The 21,531-nt window shown below is 38.6% G+C and overlaps 1 protein-coding gene across 1 annotated transcript in view; it reads left to right on the forward strand.

Moving 5' to 3' along the window:
• Positions 1-21,531, forward strand: part of LRRIQ3 (leucine rich repeats and IQ motif containing 3) — an 867,930-nt gene that overhangs the window by 763,538 nt on the left and 82,861 nt on the right. The window contains exon 11 of the mRNA XM_044086836.1: positions 922-1,639. Within this exon, the coding sequence (XP_043942771.1) occupies positions 922-1,639 (718 nt within the window). The remainder of the gene's footprint in view (positions 1-921; positions 1,640-21,531) is intronic.

Genomic DNA, 21,531 nt, shown 5'->3' on the forward strand with positions numbered 1-21,531 from the left:
CCCTCACTATCGCACACTTACCTGTCCGCTCCCTAACACTAAATCCCTCACTCTATCGCACACTTACCGAGTCCGTCGGGTTCTCACCTTGTAGGTCATCTGCGCTGTCGGTCTTTTCGTCCTGTCGGATTCCGTGTCGGAGAAACGCGTTGTCGGGCATCTGAAGGTGACCCATATATATATATATATATATATACATATATATATATATATATATATATATATATATATATATATATATATATATATACATATATATATATATATATATATATATATATATTATTGACTTATTTTGCAGTGTGCCTGTCCGTTTATGACTAATAGAGTTAAATTTCACTTTCTGTATAATGCTTGTGTTTTATATTCTTTATAAAGAAATGTACTTGAATATTGTATTTTTCTTCACATGGTTTGTGTACATTTATATTTGAGTTGTTATACACAGACCAGATATTCATCTACTTTTATTTTAGCCAGCCATAGAAGCATTTTTTAGTGTAGTAAGTTATCTGTTACAGGGCAATGATAAAAAAAAAAAAAAAAGAAGTAAACACATGATTTGCTCTTTTTCATAGATGGATTGCCAAGGAATGGCCATAACTCAACACTGCAATATTGCTTGCTAGGGAATGACTGACAGCTGAAGAAAGTATCAACATTCCCTGGAAGTCAACTTTAAGAGATCTTACTTAAATTCTATAACAATGATCCTATTTTTTAAATCTACTGTTATACTGAATTAATGAAATATACTTGAATTCTGTAACAGTGATCCTAATGTTTTAAATCTAGAATGCGTTAATGTGCTAACATCAATGCTTTTTGATGTGTTGTGAATATGTGCTGGAATTTAATTTACCACAGTTAATCACATGATTAATATTAAATCATGTCTGTTTCTTATTAAACATGATATAGATTATTCAGGACCTACTGAAGAAGAAGAAAAGATACAATTTCGACTTTCTGGGTATCGGATATGTATTTGTGAATCAAGCCCAGTACGTAATATGCTATTGCATCGAAAAGAAAGTGGTAATGATATCAGGTTTGCCATTCAGCACTTTCATTCTATGAACCTTGAATTTTCAAAACCCTGTAAGCCTTATCTGCCTCCAATGACCTTGGAGAAAAGGCTTTTCACAAAATTATATGGCTCTTTAAGTCTCACACCTTTTGAAACTGTTGAAAAAGCATACAAAGAGAGGCAAAGAAGTGAAACAATGGCCAGAAAAAAAGACTGGGTTAAGCAAATCCACAGTGCAAAAGAAGAGGCAAAGAACCACATTCTTGGTTTTCTTGAAGAAAAGAAAAACATTTCTCTTAGAAAAAAAGAAGATGACAGTAGGATGATTCTTGGTAACATAGAACAATGTAAATCAAGCAGATCACAGTTCATTAAGGAATCAAAGGAGAAAAATGCCAAGTTTCTTCAATGGAAAAGAAAGAAAACTGCAGAGCATTTACTTGCTCAGAACTTTAATTGTCATAATTCATCAGTAGGAAAAGCCTTGCTGAAGCATCACTTATTGGTAAAACGAGGAGATGCCCGTCAAGGGGCCATACAATTGGTGAAGGCATGCAGAGAGCTGCAAGAAGAAAATAAGGACCAAGTGAAGGAATGCTTAGAAAAGAGGTATACTTTTAGTTATTTTTCTAATGTAGTATACATGTTGCAGCATGCCTGTCCCAAACATAACTTAACAGAGTTAAGTCAGTCATGTTAAAGTGAAAATATATTGGTCAACAGCTTTAGGTTTACCATTGCTTCCAAATTTTTCATCTAGTGCTGTGTCACTTTCCTTAGGTTTTCACATTTCATCAATTTTCTTTCAGACTGATGCTATTTATTTTATTTTATTTTATTTATTTGTTTATTTTTTATTTGTTTTCCAGAGTAAAGCACCAATCTCCATGGACCTTTTTTGGACTCAGCCCGGGAACAGTGTCTGGTTAAATGACTTACTGAGAGTCACACAGTTAGGCAATGGAGTCTGAGGGAATACTATAGTCATATCATAAAGGAAACTGTATGTTGTAATCAAAACTGTTGCTAGGTTATCTTACACCATCTGCATTTCTGCATACTGGAACCACCATCAAATCATCCCTGAAAATTCATAAATGAATGAATGCCAGTGCTGCACTCCTGCAGCATTGGCATCTGCCAGTTGTAGCCCCTAACAGCTCATGCTCAGAGCAACTACCCTCTTTTACCCCGGTCTACTTTTTTTTTTTTTACGCACTGTAAAATGCTTCTGTTAGTGCTTGTTTTTTTCCCTACCCGCAGATGAAAGCACTTAACAAAATACACCACCAACATTAAGTATGTATGCCATCACTTCAGATTGATAAACTCTATAGAACACACACCTATTTTTATTTTTCATTGTTGCTACCAAGCTAAATTTCAATATGAGAGTGCCAGTCTGCATTGTTAATGTATTGATACAAGCTAAATAATATGCAACTTCCTAGCATTTTTAAATATTTTTGTCATGAGATTTGTAAGTATATTGTTATCCTTCTCAGACTGATCTTTTTGCTTAGCGTTAGTCAACCCTCACACACTGATCTTTATAAATGTATGTGCTGAGTGTCATGCACAGATTAAACATGTTATTGAGATACTTGGAGATGCCTCTGCATAAGAAAATTTTCCTTTGCTAGCAAAGTATTGTATAATATGTTGTATATTTATCTCATTGAGCTGTGTATACAACAGTTATTTTTAAAAAAGAAAAAATAGTACAAACTTTTCATTTGGTGATACAAGAATTATTCTAGGAACTTTAGATTGACATGCCAAACTGAAATAATTCTGAATTGGCAGGTAATATCAGTGCTGTTGTAGGGAACAAGCCCAAATGCACCACCCCAGTCTGCTACTTAAATATTGTGAGATTACTCATCTCTGGAAATGGAAGCACTTCTTTATTTCCCTTGCAGCCTTTAAACTGAAGGGTGAAACAAATATGCTGTACACCTTAAAATTATATAACTTTTAAATCTGAATATTTAAGTATGGTACTGTGGGTTACATTCACTCAAACAGGGGTAGATGCCATGCAACCCTATGAATAACCAGAAAACCATCACAAATGAGTTCACGTAGTCTCAGGAGTAAGAAGATCCACTAGGAGTTTAAGAAGCCAGATAAAAATACTTGTTAAGTATCAAAGGTTTATTCACCATACAAAAAACATTAAACACTTTCGTCCAAGACCGTAGGACCACATCAGAACAAAATCCATACAATCACCATCTGTATAAATACTTCCTTTCATAAAACAAATAGCTAATTAATTATGTAAATTAAGCTTAAAAAATGAAAAAAAAAAAACATTCATAGCATGTCCTAAAATACACAGCTCATTATAAACTAATACAAACCACATAATGTTTTTCCATTTTAATAAATATAAATGTCATAAAAAAATAAAAACCTTTATGTATAAAATGCTATGTATAAAATTTAACAATGAATATTGTCATATAACAAATATATATGGCAGTCATAACTTTGCAACCCTCATTTTTAAAACAGGGCAAATGGAAATACAATCATTTAATCCTGGGGGGAGGGGGATGACATCCACTCTAATTTGCCAGACTAGCTCCATGTATTATATTCTAGTTTCCCACTGCCCCCCACCCCGATGTCAAAAGGTATTTTTTTTTCCAAAATAACAAACACAAATTTCGTAAAATCAATGAAAGCCTGGGAGTGCTTTTATAATTTATTGTTGTTAATCTGTTTTCTAATGTAAATATGTTCATAAATTCTTCTCCATAGTTTCAGTTCAGTCTTGCCCACATAAAAGGACTGACACGTGTTACACACTACCAAATAATTAAACCTTTCATCTCACAGTTACTCTTCTCGAAAGTGATTTTTGTGTTACAAAAATTCCTCAAATTAATAAAATCTTTGCCTATAATATACTGGCAATAACTACATCTCCCACATTTTGTGGTTCCACAATGTGAACCCACTTCCTTACTATGCCCCCCCACACCCTTTTCCTGAAAATCTAAAATTCTTTTAATGTTTTTGTCAAACTGTAAACAATCTATGGTACTTCACCCACTGCTTTGTATATGTCTCCATCTATTTTCAAAGCAAACCATTGTTTCTAATAACATTCTTGACTAATGTGCTTGTATCATTGAAATTAATAGCCATGAAATTCACAAAATTTGATGTTGCAATGGGTTATCTGTCTGTTCATCATAATCTTTAAATTTACCAAGATGAGTGATGTACTTGACTCCCCTGTCTCTGGCCACTTGCATTTTAATGTCAAAAAGTAGATCAAGACAATATTCTCTCTCCAAAAATATATCACACATCCTGTTTAATTCAGACATAAAATCTTCCTCTTTGGGAACCATTTGTGCTGCTCTGATAAACTTTCCTTTGACCAGATTCTCCTTAATGTACCACAGATGACATCTTCTGCAATGTAAATAACAGTTTGAATATGTGCTTTTTCTGTAAATGGATGAAACAGAGCTGTCATCATCTAACAATAAATTAATGTCTTAAAAATGGGTAGACTGTAATGAATATTTATAAGTAAACTATAAAAAGTCGGTAGCCCCTGTTATATATTCAGAAATTATTTTTTTTTTAATTCTGCATCACTTTTCCATATAATACAGATATCATCCAGGTATCTACAAAAGATTTCCAACAATTCTGTTAGGGGGATGTCAAAACATGCACCTTTTCCCATGTCAGCATAACCATGTAAATATAAATGTGCATTTATATTCAAATTATTTACATTACAGAAGTTGTCATCCTACCATCTAACTGCCCTTCCTTGTCTTCCCTACTCACACAATATCATCCAAACAGACCTCTCCAATTCATTAACCAACTCCTCCTAAATGTAGTGAAACCAACCCATGCAGCAGGACAAATGCTCTACTCCTTTACTGTAGCTAAACTATGGAAAAATCTCCCACCATCAATAAGGTCTATCAGCAGTGCCCCTCTGTTTAAGAAATCCCTGAAACAACACCTCACCTCTCCATGGCAGTGCAACTGTACTAAGAACATATTTCCTATAACTTGATCCCCCTCATCCTCCTCTTCCTATCCCTGAATCTTCCCTTCTTGTGCTATATATCACAACCCATTTTCCTCTTCTGCTCTGAAAAAAAATTCCTTCTACATTTACTCTCAGAAGTAATGCTATACCTTTAGCTGCTCTCACCTCCAGACTGTGTTTCTATATTCCTACCTTCTGTTAAAGTCTAACCTTCTGGCATCTGGCCTAAACAAACTATATAGATAGTACTATCTTACACCTTCCATAGATTTCACACCAAGCACTTCCTATCACCAATTGGACCTACTGCTAAATGTATTGTCATGAGCCGTAATCTACCTCTCTAAGGACTGGTGTTGTATTGACCTATTGTATGTTGTTCTGATAGGACTGTTTATTACTCTCCACTGTATGCTGCTATATTGAATATGTACTATGCTGTTCATGTGTAATGAATTGCTTTATAGTATATGTATAATGTTGTGCCATATGATTCTATATATGTACTATATATTAGTCATACTATGTCTGAAGCTTTTCTCCCTGGGCCTCCACTGAAAGTGGGATCACCTTGGCCCAGTGGACTATCCCAGTAAATAAATGCAAATACCTAACTAACTAAATAAATGAATCCTTAGTATGTTAAGAAGAATCTGGTTAAGGGACAGTTTAATAGAGCAGCATGAATGGTTGTGTCAGTCCTTTTATGCGGGCAAGATTGAACTCAAACTATTGAAGAGAATTCGTGAACATATTTACAGTATTAGAAAGTAGAACAGTAACAATGCTTTACATAAACTCTCACAGGCTTGCTTTGGTATTACAAAATTTGTGCTTGGTATTTTAGAAAAAATACCATTTGACATCGGGAACAGTGGGAAACTAGAATAGAATACAGGGAGCTAGTCTAACAAATTAGACTGGATACCTCTCCCCCCAAGGATTAAACAATTGTATTTCCATTTACCCTGTTTTAAAAATAGGGCTGCAAAGTTATGTCTGACATTATATATATTTGTTATATGACAATATTCATTGTTAAATTTTATGCATAGCATTTTATACATAAAGGCTTTTATTTTTTGATGCTATTAATATTTATTGAACTGGAAAGTGAATATGTGGCTTGCATTAGTTTATAATGGGCTGTGTCTTTTAGGGTATGCTATGAATTTTTTTTTAAACAGATTTTTTAAAGCTTAATTTACATAAATAATTAGCTAATTGTTTTTTGAAAGGAAGTATTTATACAAATGGTGATTGTATGGATTTTGTTCTGATGAAGTCCTATGGTATTGGATGAAAGTGCATAACTTTTTTTGTATGGTGAATAAACCTTATATACTGAATGAGTTTTTTATTCTGGTTTCTTAAATGCCTAGTGGAGCTTCTTACTCCTGAGACTATGTGAACCCATTTTTGATGGTTTACTATGGGTTGCATTCTTTCACATGGGTTCACAGGGAGGCTTGGACCCTCTTTCAAAATGTTTATCCTATCTCTTTTATTCAGCTTTTTATAATTTTATTTTCTATTTGTTTATTTTTAGCTTTTGTGTGTTTTGGAATTTTAACCTTCAGTATTCTTTAGGTTCCGATTTTCTGAGTTTGGACTTTTCATATTAATTTTGGATTCAGTCATTCATTCTTCTATTTATGTGGAATCAAACCGTTATGTATTATTTTGCCTTGTTGTAGATTTTACTGGCAACTATTATTATGGGACAGTCATTATTGTGAAATACTCCATCCATTTATTTTAACATTTAAACAAGGTTTTCATATTTTTTTCTAGGTAATGAATTCTGAAAAAAAAAGCATTTTGCATTCAGAAATTTATAAAAAGAGAAAGGGTCTTGTACTTGAATTTTAACTAAGGGATATAGTCCTTAATTCCTAATGGAATATTCTCCAGATTGTTGTAGATCACGTGGCGTGTAAAGTAATGAACATTATACAACAATCAGAAACTGTGATTTGTTAACTAAAGTGTCAATTATGGAAGATTTTAAATTATTGGTAATGCCTAGACTTTGAGTAGGAGTGGTGAGTGTAATAAATGAGTTAGGAATTAAGCAGGAGGAGATTCTTTTCTCACTTTATTTTAAATGAAGTAGAAAGATGGTAGGAAGATGACACACTAATGATCAATTTGATTATTAGTAATAAACGACCAGGAGGTTCCACGATCGGGGTAAACCACAGCTAGTGCACGTTACCTCCTTGCTTATAAATTGTTTCACCGTTTTAACTGTCACCAAAAATTCCACGCTGAAGAATTTTATCCCAGTATCTACAGCAATAATGGATGTTTATTCTTGTGAAAACAGGTACAAAAACAGGTACAACCAACGAAATGTCAGTGCAGCAAACACACTCCAATGATTTACCCGGGTTTCGTCCGCCAAGACGAACTTCATCAGAATAACTAAACTAATTACTACTTCCCTTTTATATACATCATATCCACCCAATTAAAAAATTTAAAAATAAATGTACATAATGAATGCATATGATTCTATATATTCTTTACATATATTTGTTGTATTTTATATATATATCTCTACATATAAATAAATTCATGATATGAAAATGACATAAAAAATCACATAAAAAATCACATAAAAAATCACATAACATTACATGAAAAAATAACATGAAAAGATGTATATGTATATAAATAAATAGTAATAGACATAAAAATTATTTTACTATAATAGAAATATTGTTACCAGTCTAAATGTTGAAAAATATATATAGTGTGTATATATGTGTATATATTAATGATGCAATGTGTGATTATACAAATTATTTCTTGTCAATGTTCCTATATATCTGTATAGCACACTACCCTGATTGTGTGAATACTATTCGTTACTCAGTATGTATACACTTATCTTGTAGGTGACATGTACCATTGTATTAGTCACTCCTTATGGTTTGTATGTGTCCCTATACTTTACACAATCAATTATACTATAATTTACATAGAGTGCACATGAAATGTGTCACATTTCCCTAGTACTAGAATTATTTCGAAATTATTTCAAATATATAAATTGTTAAATGTTGGGGATGTATCACTACTTGCCCTTAATATGATTTTTCATAAGAATGGGTTTAATTGTACAATATTCATTGAGCCCCGGCCAATTGTGGGCATTCAAAAGAATCTGCCATCTTAACTCCTGTATATCCAAATCATATTTTGTGTATCTTCCCTGTGCATCAATAGGTATGCAATCAATGACGCAGAATTTAAACCTATGATCAGCATATAGTTGGATATGTCTCACTAGGATAACATTTAAAGTATGACAGTTGTAGTGCGAAATTGCTATTGGTCTATGAGTTTTATATCTTTTACTCATATTATTATTCTCAAATTTCTTTTTGAAGCTAATATCAACTATATGCTGATCATAGGTTTAAATTCTATGTTATGTGATTTTTATACACATATTTTTATTTCATTTTTCATTTCATTTTCATATATTGTTTTTTATGATATTTTTTATATATTTTATAATAGATTTTATATATGTAATTTATTTATATGTAGATATATATTCAATATGTACATTTATTTTTAAATTTTTAAATTATTAACTGTTCGAGTGTATATTTTACATTAATTTTTTTAATTTTATTGATGATACTTAATAAGGATACAAGTAATTAGTTTAGTTATTCTGATGAAGTTGATGAAGTGGGAGAAAAAGTAAATAATTCATTTGTGGTTTAAGAGTTACTTTGCTGTAGATGACTCAATGTTTACGCCCGGCTTTTTTCTTGGACCTGTTTTGCTGCACTACGCTTTATTGCCTGAACAAATTTCTTTGCGTCTAAAATTTGGTGATAAATATATTGGGATAAAAATTCTTCAAAAGGAATTTTGGTTACAATTTCGGTGAAAAATTTTGCGTAGCTGGGAACTTACTGTTTACCGGGCTACCAGTTAGAGCCGTTTGTGTTTATTTTTGGTCTTATTTTGGCTCAATTTTGTTATTAGTTTTTTTTTTACACTTTTTTGACTAAAGACTGAAGTTGCTGTTTCCTGGGGATTTCTCCTTTCTGAGAGTTTCATAACCCTTCATTATGAAGCAAAAAGAGTATGTTGGGAAGATCAAAAAAATGCATTTTCAAAAGGCATTTTGGCCTGTGAATGCATTTTGCTGATTTTGAATAAATTTGTTTGTGTTTATTGTGCAGCTTTTTCAGCCTATCAAAAAGGAGTTGAAACCTTGTCAGGAAGCTGACAAGTAGATATAAATATACTGCTATATTTAGTGTACAAAACAGAGATTTCTAACTCAATTCCCTAATAAATCTCACTACCCTTAGTGTGTAAAAAGTACTATTCAAATGGTACTATTCTAGATCGACATAGCTTGAATGAAAATAGCTAGGCATTGTAGTGTGTGTAACATGTTACTACTATTGTATTTAACTAAAACTTGAACCAAATTCATTCTCAAACAATATGTAGTAGGATGAGGACAGAGGACAGCATCTAATGGATCATTATGTTTGATTTACTTCCCTGAGGGACAAGATGAGCCCCCAAATAATAATTGCTCTCTTCCTTTAGAGATGATAAAGCACTAGGATTCAGATGGTTGCCTGTGACATTCCTTAGGAATTTGGCCACTCTGCTAGTATCTAGCATAGATCACTGGCTACTGCATATATACCTGAGAAGTAAAGAACAGCATGTGTGGTACACATTTATGATTGAGAGGTAGGAGACATCTAGGGAAAATACAGGTAGGTTAGCTGAAAAGCAGTGGCAGGAAATGTTGTAGTGTAAATCCTGAGGAAGAAGCTGATGATGATGTTCCTGACAAACCTGAAATGGAACAAGTGTAAAAACCTTGCAGTCCCAGTTTAAGCCTTGTTACAAGGCAGTGTAGTGCATAGGTTTCATTAAACAGCTCAGCAAGGCTTCTTTTTGGGTTTTGAAAACACCACAAACAACTGGAAAAAATGGATGGGTGATGGACAAGTAAGTAACACCTATATTTTTAATTTTAATGGTAGGACACAGAGCATTGTTGTGATAGGGATATAGGAAAATTTAAAATAAAAAGAAAATGGAAAGTCACATATCCCAGGTCAGTGTCCTGAGTTTGTGTTGTTTGTATGTGATGAGGAAGAGGATGGATCACCATGGATCAAAACAAATGCCAAAGTGGCAAACAGTGATGGCAGTGGATTTTAGATAAAAGATTTGGAAAGTGTGGCAAATGTGTAAAGTGTGTGAATTGTTTTGATTTTTTTTAATTTGCAGATAATTGCAAATTACTGTAAACTGGTCCTGTGTAAACTGGAGTTTGAAGGAGTGTCATGTCAAAAAGAAAGAAAAATGATATTATTGATCACATCTGACCATACCAACCAAGAAGGAGAGGTTTGGAGCATCAGCAAATTGAATAGTAGGTGTATTTTTATGGAGATAGACTCCAAAAGCAAAGAGGTAATGTACTCTACAGAGTCATGTTCAGTCCTTACCTGGAAGGAGACAAGGGTGCTGGAAGGACTCAAGATGAAAACCACCAAAAAGGTTATGGCCCTTAACTAAAGATGTTGGAACTCTTCTCAGTGGAGGCTAGAAGAGATGGGATACATAACATTTCAGAGGATGTGTTAGGAAGATGAGAGGTTATCTTTATCTTGAATGGGAAAGTTGTTTGGGGGGGAGGAGCAACATAACTTTTGTTTTTTGGTGTTTACTCCTGATTTTTTCACAGTACTTCATAGAGATAGTTGTGGACCCATAGAATGGAATACTGGAAATGGATGGTGTAGAGTGAACCAATGATGGCATTCGGGAATGCATGGAATATGTTGACAAAGTGTGAGAGGGAAGGAAAGGGGGAGGTAATGTAGAATGCTGTGTGCAGTGAAACGGCAAGCTTCATAGACATATTTTCTTCTTCTCTGTCATGCTAATAGAATAGAATTCACGACCTTTATTATGCATAGGCCATCTAGCTGGCTGCCTGGTAATTTCTCTTCTAGGTTGCTCTTTCCATATTTACTTATTTTTAGACTAATAAAATACAGCAATTGTTTGCTCTAAAAATAAATAAATCAAAACTCCCCTTCTAAAAGAAAATGTAGTCTTGGCCCAATGGGCACTTCAGGAGGCAGGTGCTCCTGTAAACTTGACCATTCGAGGCATATCATATTAGACTTGAATGTTGTGAGGCCATGTAGCATAGACCATGCAATGTTCAAAGTAGGTTTTGAATCAGAGTTTGCAGCTTTTTTGCTTCTGGAGACAGGAGGTTGCATAAGTATTGTACTACCTTTTTACCCAATAAGAAGTATGAATCTCATAATGTCTGCCTATATTGGCTGACTGTAACCTTTAGTAATTTACCACAAAATCAATTATTTTTTTTATGAGTGACCAGTTGAAAATAAGAGTCAAATTCAGGGACATTCTACATAAATCTGGACAGTTGAGAGAAATTTTGCGTTGATAAGAGAGATGCAGTGAGATAAGTATTATCATTGCTATTATATTTTGTAAAGATACAAGTGTTGATTTGCAAGATATTTTTGTCAATTTGTTATGTGCTTCTTGAACATGAATATTAGGGCAGAGACAGAAATGAGACAGAGTAGGGGAACCAGAAGCTAAAAGTCAGGGATGAATGTTAAATATTACACTAATTTACATAAAAAGGTTAATACAACAATACATTTTTGAATCAGCCTGTAAAAATGATTAGTGATATGAAGCTCTAATGTCTGGCAGTATTGACTGACTGCAATGCTCAGTGATTTACCTGAAAATCATGCATTTTATTGCTTGCTAATTATTCTCACTTTGTGTTGCAGAATATCCTTCCTTAATTCCTCCCAAGGAATTATTCTTGGCTGGCGACTGTGTCCCACAGGTTGAAGCCTGACGGAGCAGACAACAACAGATATGAAAGTTATGTACTCACCATAATGATAGATATGTGTTGTCTGTCTCTGTCTGGTTTAACCTTCCCACCCTTCTAGGTTCATAGGTAGATACTAGGCTATCTGCCCTAGGGCATTTATAAGCCTAGCCAGAGTGTATTTGGCTTCCGCCTCCCTATTAGATTAGCCTACTGTGCCTCTGTAAAGTAGGTCACAGAAGGTACCCTTTTAAGATTAGTTTACTGTGCTTCTGTCTAGCAGGGACACAGAAGAGATCCCAGGGGTGAATTTGCGATTTCCCATCCACGTGTCCAGATTTCGCATGAAGAGGGTCAGCGAGGGGCTATGTCTAATATGAATTGGGATTCTATTCCAGAGTGAGGGGAGCCTCTGGGAAATGAATCTGTCCCTCCAGCATGTCCTATTTATTTTTGTGCTGAGGTTTAGGTCCCTGGAGCGTGTAGCTCTAAGGGATTTGGATTTTTTGAGGTGGAGCATGTCCATTAATTCTGGGTTTGACATGGCTTTGTACATCAGGCATTGATTGCCTCTGAGTAGGCGGTAAGCAACTGAGTAGAGCTGGAGTTTCTTTAGTCGAGCTGCATAGGACATCTGTTTGTAGCCCATGATCCTCTTGGTGAGGTACTTTTGGGGTCTCTCCAGTTGCTGCAGGTGTCGGGTAAGGTGCATCCCAAAAGGGGCATTGTATTCAATTATGGGCCTGATGAGTGATGAGTAGAGGGGCACAATGACCTCTCTTGATCTAGATGCGAACCCTTTCGTGTAAGGTGGGCTATATAGAAGGTCTTTCTAACCACTTTGGCAACATGATTATCAATTACTATCTACGTTGGTCCTCAAATCTCTAATTACTTCTTCCGTACTTAATGGATTACCACCTATGTGGTAATTTGTAGGCACCTTGTTTTTCCCAAATCGGATGACTATGCACTTTTTAGCATTTAGCTTGAGGCCGTGGCTCTGGCACCAAGCATCCGTCTCTGTGAGACCCTTTTGGAGGATGCTTGTGTCAGCTGGAGATTCGATTATGGCCCCCAGTTTGCAGTCATCTGCAAACTTTGTCAGCCATAATCCCCCGTGTTAGCCTGAACCTCAGAGAAGTATATACCGAACAAGAGAGGTCCCAGAACTGAGCCCTGTGGGACGCCACTTGTAACTGGTTTGGATTTGGACATGGCACCTGTGATTCTGACCATGTGGGTTCTATCTCTGAGCCAGTTTGCAACCCATCTTGTGATATAGGGGTTGATATTTAAGCTGGTAAGCTTATTTCTGATGCCCGAGTGGGGTATTGTGTCGAAGGCTTTTGCGTGGTCCAGGTAGGCTGTGTGGTCTACCTTGCCCTCATCTATGGCTTTGGTAACTGTTTCAAAGAAATCAGCTAGGTTTAAGAGGCAAGATCTGCCGTTAACAAAGCCGAATTGGGTAGGGTCCAGTGTCTGGATGCTCCCAATGTCTTTGTTTATGAGTTCCATGATAATACCCTCCATACAGACCAGACTAGTCAGGCTTATGGGGTGATAGTTCCCGGGGTCCATTGTGGCACTACCTTTGTGGAGTGGGACTAGTGTAGCTGTACGCCATTCTTTGGGTACATATCCTGTAGTAAGGCTAAGTTTGAACAGTGACTTAATGTGAGGGTTCAGTTCTTGGAGCTCATGTAAGACACAGCCTGGGACACCATCCGGTCCCATAGATGCTGTGTATTTTGCTTTGGAGAGGGCAGCTTTCACCTCTGCATTTGTGAGGTCAGGGAGCTTACATTCAGTTGGGAAAAGCATTTGCTCCTTTGGGGGGGAAGGGGGGGAGAAGTTTGCGCTGAATCTGTCTGCCAGGATGTTGGCTATGTCTGTAGGTTCGGTATATTTTGTACCATTATGCAACAATTCAGAGCATATCTGGGAGTTTTCACCCATGTTCCTGACATAACTAAAGAAGGCCTTGTGATTATCTTTAGTGTCTAGGGCAATTTTTCTTTCGAAACTGACCTTTGATGATTTTATGAGGGATCGAAGTTTCTTGCTAATATTGATCAGAGATGCCTTCCCTTTTTGGGATTTTGCTCTGTCATGTAGTAGCGTCCTCCTTCTGTTGTATAGCTTATTTATGGCCAGGGTCCACCAGACCGGTCTCCTGTTTTTGGAGGAGTGAGTCTTGGTTTTATTTGGGATAGCACGATCCATGCATTCCTGCAGGTGGTCATAGAATGCATTTGTAAAGGATTCTGCGGATTGGGCTGTATTATCCTCTGGCCCGGGGGCTTTGAAGGATTCCACCTCAGTCTTGAGAAGTGCAAAGTTGGCTTTTGAGAAATTCTTTACAGTGATTTCCTTGGCTGGGGGTGGGGATGGGATATGGATGTCCAAGGATATTTGTTTATGGTCTGATCTTACCAATGAGGGGTTTACCTCTGGTGTGGAACATAGAGTCCCCATGTTGGTGATGACCAGGTCCAATATGTTGTTCCCTCTTGTGGGAGTGGTGACCAGTTGTTCCATCGCATTAGAGTTTATAAATTCAAGGAACTGTTGGGCGAGGGTGTTTGGGCTTGAGTAGTTTTCCCAGTCAATGTTTGGGAAGTTGAAGTCACCCAATAACATAGTGTTTAGAGAGACCTTCATATTCTCCAGTATTCTCAGGAATGCCAAGTAGGGTTCCTGTAATAGGGAGGGTGTTCTGTAGCAGGCTACAAACTGAAAGGCAGTTTTGCCTGCTGTTAGTTGCACATGGATGGTTTCCGATGCTTCGTGCAGTGCCACTAACCTGGAAGTGTAGGTATCTTTGATGAATATAGATACTCCCCCTCCTTTTGTGCTTCGGTCCGAGTTTTGGGGCCGAAACACATGGTATGAGTTATATCCTGGTAGTGCTGGGGTGCTCTCAGGAGCCTTGAACCAGGTTTCTGTTAGTGCACAGACATCGATTTTCTCCATACTGAGGAGAGCCCCGAGTGCGTGCATCTTGAGGTTTAGACTTCTGGCATTGAGTAGCATTACCTTTAGTTCTTTTATCCTTGGGTTGTCTATGGAGGTGGGTTTGTCCTTTGAGCCTTGCCTAAAAAAGGCACTATGGGGGTGGCAAGAGCCTTGGCCAGTATACGAAAGCCTAAGGGTGAGAGGTGCAAACCATCCCTAGCGAAGCAACGTGGCTTGTCGAGCATGTCATCCCAGGCTGACAGACACTGGATCCCCTTTGAATGACACCAATACTTTAGCCAGTTGTTGAAACTGATCATTTTGTCTTTATACTGTGGCATCATTCTTGGTGAGGGCAAGATGCTTCTCAAGGTCAGGGACATACCAGCCTGGGCTACATGGTCAGAGAGCTCCTCTATGTCTCTTTTCATGTAGTCCAGAGAGGTACGTCTCAGGTCATTCACACCAGCATGGACAATGACGGAGTCATACTTGTATTTGCTTTGGAGTGACCTGAGTGCTTGTGTTATGTGGCAGATCCTGTCACCCGACAGGCAGCTTACAGTGACCTTCTCCTTGTTCAGTCTGGTGAGCGGGACGTCAGTGTGCTGGACAATAGAGTCCCCTATAACAAGTGTATTTGGTGTGCTGTTTGGCCTTAAGGGCTGTGACTGTGAGGCACACTGATTTTGTGAGATATGTGATTCATGGGTATTGTTGAGGGGTGGCTGTTGCTTGGATATCTGCTTAGGAGGTCTTTGCTGTTTAGGCAAATTTTTATTTAGAGCCTCCGAGTATGTTTTTGTGTGTTTATGTGTTGGGTATGCAGATGCAATAGGTCTGTGTGAGACTGGATTTGTGGTGTGGGTGGTTACCTTTTCCACCTGACTGACTCTGCCAGTCTTGGGTTGAGAGAGCTCTGCCTCCAGTTTGGCTGTGTAACTGCATCTCTCACATGTATTAGAGTTTGTTGGAAGGAGGAGAGGGTTGTCTGTGTACATAAGGCAATTGTAACATTCCTCAAAATTCCCAGATTCACCAGCTGGACTGGAGAGTAACCTTGAAACTGACCCATGGACATACCAGATTAGTATAGGGAACTGTTTTTTTACTGATCAGATTAGGGAAGGGAACTGATTTTTCACTTGATCAGGAAGGACCAATCGGGAGCCTAATACTTATGAGAAGTCAAGGAGGGTGTAGTGCTTTAGTTAGTTAGTGTTTCCTTATAAGACCTGAGCAAGTGCAGGGCTTTAGAAAGAGAATAGAGTGATTACTTTGAGAGTTTGAAAAGTTCTAAGGGAAAACGTGAAGAGCAGACTTTGTGGAGCCTGGAATAGCTTAAACCTGTTTAGGTGGCGCTGCCCGACGCTGCTCAGTGTGCAAAACCGCACAAAAAGAGAGTTGTATGGTTTTAAGAGAGAGAGATCAAGGAGTTTAGAATTGACCCAAAATGGCCAATAAAACTACAGCTTCTAGGTAGTAACCACTCCTCCAGGGACAGGCAGGCTGTTCAGTGTTAACCACTCCCACTGGTGAACACAGAGACTTCCTTTTAGCCCAAGCAAGCTCTGGCCTTCTAGAAACTTCCAAACAGTTCAGAACAGCAAATCTGTAACTGAACTTTCTTTACTTTCAGAAAGTGGGGATAAAAGCAAGATTTTGTTGTTTTTTTTTCTTTTTGTTGTAGTTTAAAGGTAGCAGAGATACACAAGCAGCAAAATAATCACAACAGTGCAATAAATAACCCCACACTTGAGTGCTAGGCCAAAATCAGGTAAAATGCAGTTTTTAGAGAAAAAAACGATTTTAAATTAAGTGCAACACAGGAAATGCAGTAAACAGGCTCTAGATGTGTTTCAAGTACTGTTACTGTTACAGATATAAACTTTAGCAAGCCGGAAAATGCCAAAAAGTAGGCAGCAAAGCAGTAAAACTTAACAAAAAATCAGAAGAAAATACTTAAAATCACAAAAGTGGCTCCTTTTCTTCTCTCAGCGTTTTCTCCCCTTGGTAGGTACTTCAGCAACAATTAGCAAGCCTGAAAAGATGCCAAAACCACGAGGCAGCCGGGTTCTGCCCCCTTCCTTCTTGTTGACCCGGTGAGTCTTTCTTACTGAGATGACCAGATTTAGGAGGTTGTTTGCTTCCACTTTATGGAGGCTCTCATTCTCCCTGGTTGTCATAATCTATTTTTGGGTAGGAACATTTTCATTATATGTTTCTGTCTTAATGATTTCTTTCATGGGGCAAACCTGATCTGGGGAGCTGAGAGAGTAGTAGGGAGTTATGGGTAAGGGAGGTGAAGTCAAGTGGGCTAAAGACTTTAGAACTGGTTGATGTCAGATCCGAAGTCCCACAGGCTGAACCAGATTGAGACAGGCAACATGGACCTATCATTATGGTAAGTACATAAATTTACATCTGATGTTGTCAATCTTCAATCATTCTTAACAGTTACGTTTGGTTCCAACCTCTTGGAACCGATTCGGCTGTTATATAGCTTGCGCCAGCCAAAAACTCTCAAGCTAAGGGTCTACCCACAATGCCTCTCTCTCCATTACCTCAGATCTCATTTGCTGTTCTAAAAACTGGACATGTCAGCTGATACTCTCAGCTACGTGCTTTAATTATTGTTTTTTATTAGCGACTTCTTTACTAAAGTCTATCTGTATTAGTATATTTAGTATAGTCTCTGTTTTTTGAGTGTATTAGTGCTTTCAATATTAATCTACCCACCCCCGTTACCTAAAGGTATTTCTTGTTACCATTGTTGGTAACTTCTTTTTTCCTTCCTCTCTCCTTTACTATTTTTGGTAACTCTTGGATACCATCGTTGGTATTGTTTTCCTTTCCTTACCTTTTAAGGTAATTTCTTGTATACCATTGTTGGTATTCCTTTACCAGTATCTCGAGACCATGAAGCCGAAAATACATAAAGCCAAAAAACCCAGAAGCACAAAATGTAAAATCCTGACTTCTATACAAAACATACCGCACACACAGACACAAACATACACCTCCCTACACATACACAAATACAAACACCTACCCGACATTCAAGCAGGGGTGCAAGCACCCCCCATACTTCACTACTTAAATATACTTACTCCGAGGTCGCACTACACAGACAAACACACAAAAACACCACTACACAAGCTACATTCCCCTTGCACACACACATCACACTAACATAACACACAGAGACACTGTAAAGCCCCTACCCAAAACACGTAAAGCACAAATACTTACCTACATCTCCATCCATCCACTCACACACTGCAACACCAGAACTGCTAATTCAAAATCTCCGAACTTCGGGATTTTGAATTTCACACTTCTGGGGTTTCGGTATTCTGTACTTCCACCTTTCTGGTCTTCGGCTACATTTGAGATTCTGAAGGGAACCCATATATGTATATATATATATATATATATATATATATATATATATATATATATTTTCCTCTGTCTTCTTCATCTGTCTCATTTGTGTGAGTGTGATTTGAAATGGCGGATAAACAAAAAGGGACATCTGAATTTAAACAATGTCAAGACTGTGACAAAAAGATGCCCAATTCAGATTGGCATCATTCCTGCATGGGACATCTGAATTTAAACAATGTTAAGACTGTGGCAAAAAGATGCCCAATTCCAATGGGCATCATTCCTGTATATACTGTTTGGGTGTGCCCCATCTAGACACTGCATGTAAAATTTGTCAAAGTTTCAGTGCCTGTACACTGGCAGGGAGACAAAATAAACTAATTTTGAAAGGCTTACTAAAATGCTCCTTCAAAGAAGCCCTCTCTAAGCCTGAGACACCTAAATTGTCAAAACCTGACCCTAAAAAGAAAAGCCATTCTGTGCCGACCTCACCATCGGCACAAGACTCAAAATCGCATAAGTCACTGGTTCTACCTGTATCTTCGGAACTGAGGACAAATGTACCAAAACTGACTGAGAAATCACCTTCAGCATAGATGGTTCAGTCTTCCACGGTACCGATGGTTGCTGCACTGATACTGACTACGTCGGCACCAACAAGTGTTTTAATGCCAGCAACCTCTTCTGCACCAACAATATCTTCTGCACCAACTTTACTCTCCCTTCATTCGGTTCCAGCTTCTCCCTCTGCACAGCAACCTACAGTGCCAAAAGTTGAAATATTTATACCTGAAAACACCCATATGGAGCCAGTCCAGCAGCAATAAAAGAATCACAACACACCAGAGTGATTTAGTGCTTTTGTTCACTTTACTTATGGAACTTCTTCAGAATAAGATGGTATTCTGAAGAAGTTCCATAACTAAATTGAACGAAAGTGCTAAATCACTCTGATGTGTTGTGATTTTTTATTGCTGCTGGACTGGCTCCATTTGGGTGTTTTCAGAGTTTTGTGTTTTTACCCAGTTCCACTTTTCCACTTTCCAGAGATATTTATACCTCCCAGGACTAAGTATTCCCCCTCTGTGGACCCATTCTTTGTTCATCTCCCCAGCCCTTTTGTTGATAGGCCAAAGTCTCCCTCAGGAATGTTGATCTGTTCTTCCCGAAGCCTTTCTGAAATGGACATAGTTAGATTGGTGGATTTGTCAGCCAGGGTTCTCCTCGTTCCTACGCAGACCTGTCTCCCTCCTGGAACCGAGGCATATTCTCCAAGGACTCCTCCTGACCTTCCTCCTTCAGCCTCCTTCCAAGGTTTGGAGCTCACCACTTTGACTTTCCTGGTACCAGCTGCATCAGTGCTGATGGTGGAGCTTGCCTTGACACAGGGATCATCTCTGATGTCCTCGGCACCATTGGATCCATTGCACACCTGGGACTGTGGTTTGGCTGTCAATTCTGAGGGTTTATGTATGGCTCTGGTAGTTTTCATGGTGCTGTCTTTGGCTTTCGGAACCTTGGTGGTTTTGAACCCTCCGCTGGCTCCTGTTCTGGATGGTGGCACATCGGAGCAGGGTGTGACCCCAGTTCAGAGGTTGTACTTCTTGGTTCCATGCTCCCATCCCTCTTCAGGTGGGAATGCCTTTCAGATCATGGAGAAAGCTTTAGCCTCAGCAGGCTCCCAGTGGGTGCTTCTTCATTAGAGTGTCACATTTATGTATCCCCTGGTTCGCAGCTGTCACAATCTATCACGTCTGAACAGTGGGCACAGGATCTGCAAGACATCCCTGTTCCGGGTCCCTCCTCTTTGGTGTCTTCCTCAGAAATTCCTGCTGAGAAGCCACCCCATAAGAGGATTCCCAATGGAAGCATCTTGATTCTCTAGAAGAATCTGTCATAGAAGACACAGATTACAGTGAAGGGGAGGGCTCCCCCTGGTCACCCTCCGAAGATGTCTCCTTCCCAGACATCCTAGAAATTTTGAAACAGAGGGGTGATTGGAAGCCTACAAACCTATCCTCTGAGGAATCTGTGGTCTTGCAAGCTTTTCATGCCTGCCCATCTACTTCCTGGGTGACCCCACCTGCTGACAATCTAATTAAGCTGATTGTTTCATGGGTGTGGAAGGGGGGTGGCCACGGTGGTGCAGCAGTTAGCGTTGTCGCCTCACAGCAAGAGGTTCCCTGGTTCAATCCTCGGCTGGGGTGCCTTCTGTGTGGAGTCTGCATGTCCTCCCTGTGGTCACGTGGGTTTCCTCCGGGTGCTCCGGTTTCCTCCCACATCCCAAAGACATGCTGTAGGTGGATTGGACACTCTAAATTGGCCCTAGGTGTGAGTGTGTGTGTGTGTGCCTTCTGTGGAAGGTTGGGCGCCGGGCTGGCAACTCGACACTGTTAAACTCCACTGCCAATCATGAGCAGACATGTGATCCACTGTGGTGACCCCTAACCGGGAAAAGCCGAAAGAAAGAAGAAGTTTCATGGGTGTGGAAGGCCCCTGATTCCATAGAGCCCATTCCCTGGAGACCAGATAAGATTCTGACAGCCACAAAAGATCAGCCTCATTGGACAAATGGTCTAGCAGTAGATGCCATGGTGGTGGCGGCGGCCACCAAAAAGGAACTAGCCGAGTAGAGTTCTACTGTCCATTCTCCTAACCAAGAGTCTAGGTTGATGGACAGGTTCGGGAAGCAGGTCTTTGTGTCATCGATCTTCACTATTAGGTCCTTGAATTTCTTGCCACACTTTACTAGACTCCAACGGGATCTGGCAACTGTGCTTTCAGACACACTTGCAGGAGCTGTGTCTGACAGGGTACAGGATAAGGTTGCCTCACAGCTTGCCACCCTGGAGTCTATCTCAAACTCTTCCATGCGGTGCATTGCTCATGCGCCTGAAGGAACATCTAGGGCAGCAGGTACAGGCATTGCCATAAGGAGCCATGCCTGGATGTGCTTGTGTGACTTCACAGAGCCTTTCAAGTATTCCTTCATCAATGCTTCTGTTGATGTTACCTCTTTGTTTGGCCCTATAGTTAGAGACACACTAGCCAGGTGTGAAAAAGATGGAAAAACACTTTCTGCTGTGGGCATTCATTTTTCCACTCCTTAGTGATCCTATTCTAGAAATCTGAGGAGTGGGAAAATGTCATTCAAGAAATCCCAAGGGCCTTTTCGTGACACATGTGTTGTGTACTCCCCCTGGGGCAGAGGGGGTAGCTCCACTGGAA

The sequence above is a fragment of the Protopterus annectens genome, chromosome 10.part0 (assembly GCF_019279795.1).
Source record: "Protopterus annectens isolate FY-2018-M chromosome 10.part0, PAN1.0, whole genome shotgun sequence".
Taxonomy (NCBI): domain Eukaryota; kingdom Metazoa; phylum Chordata; order Ceratodontiformes; family Protopteridae; genus Protopterus; species Protopterus annectens.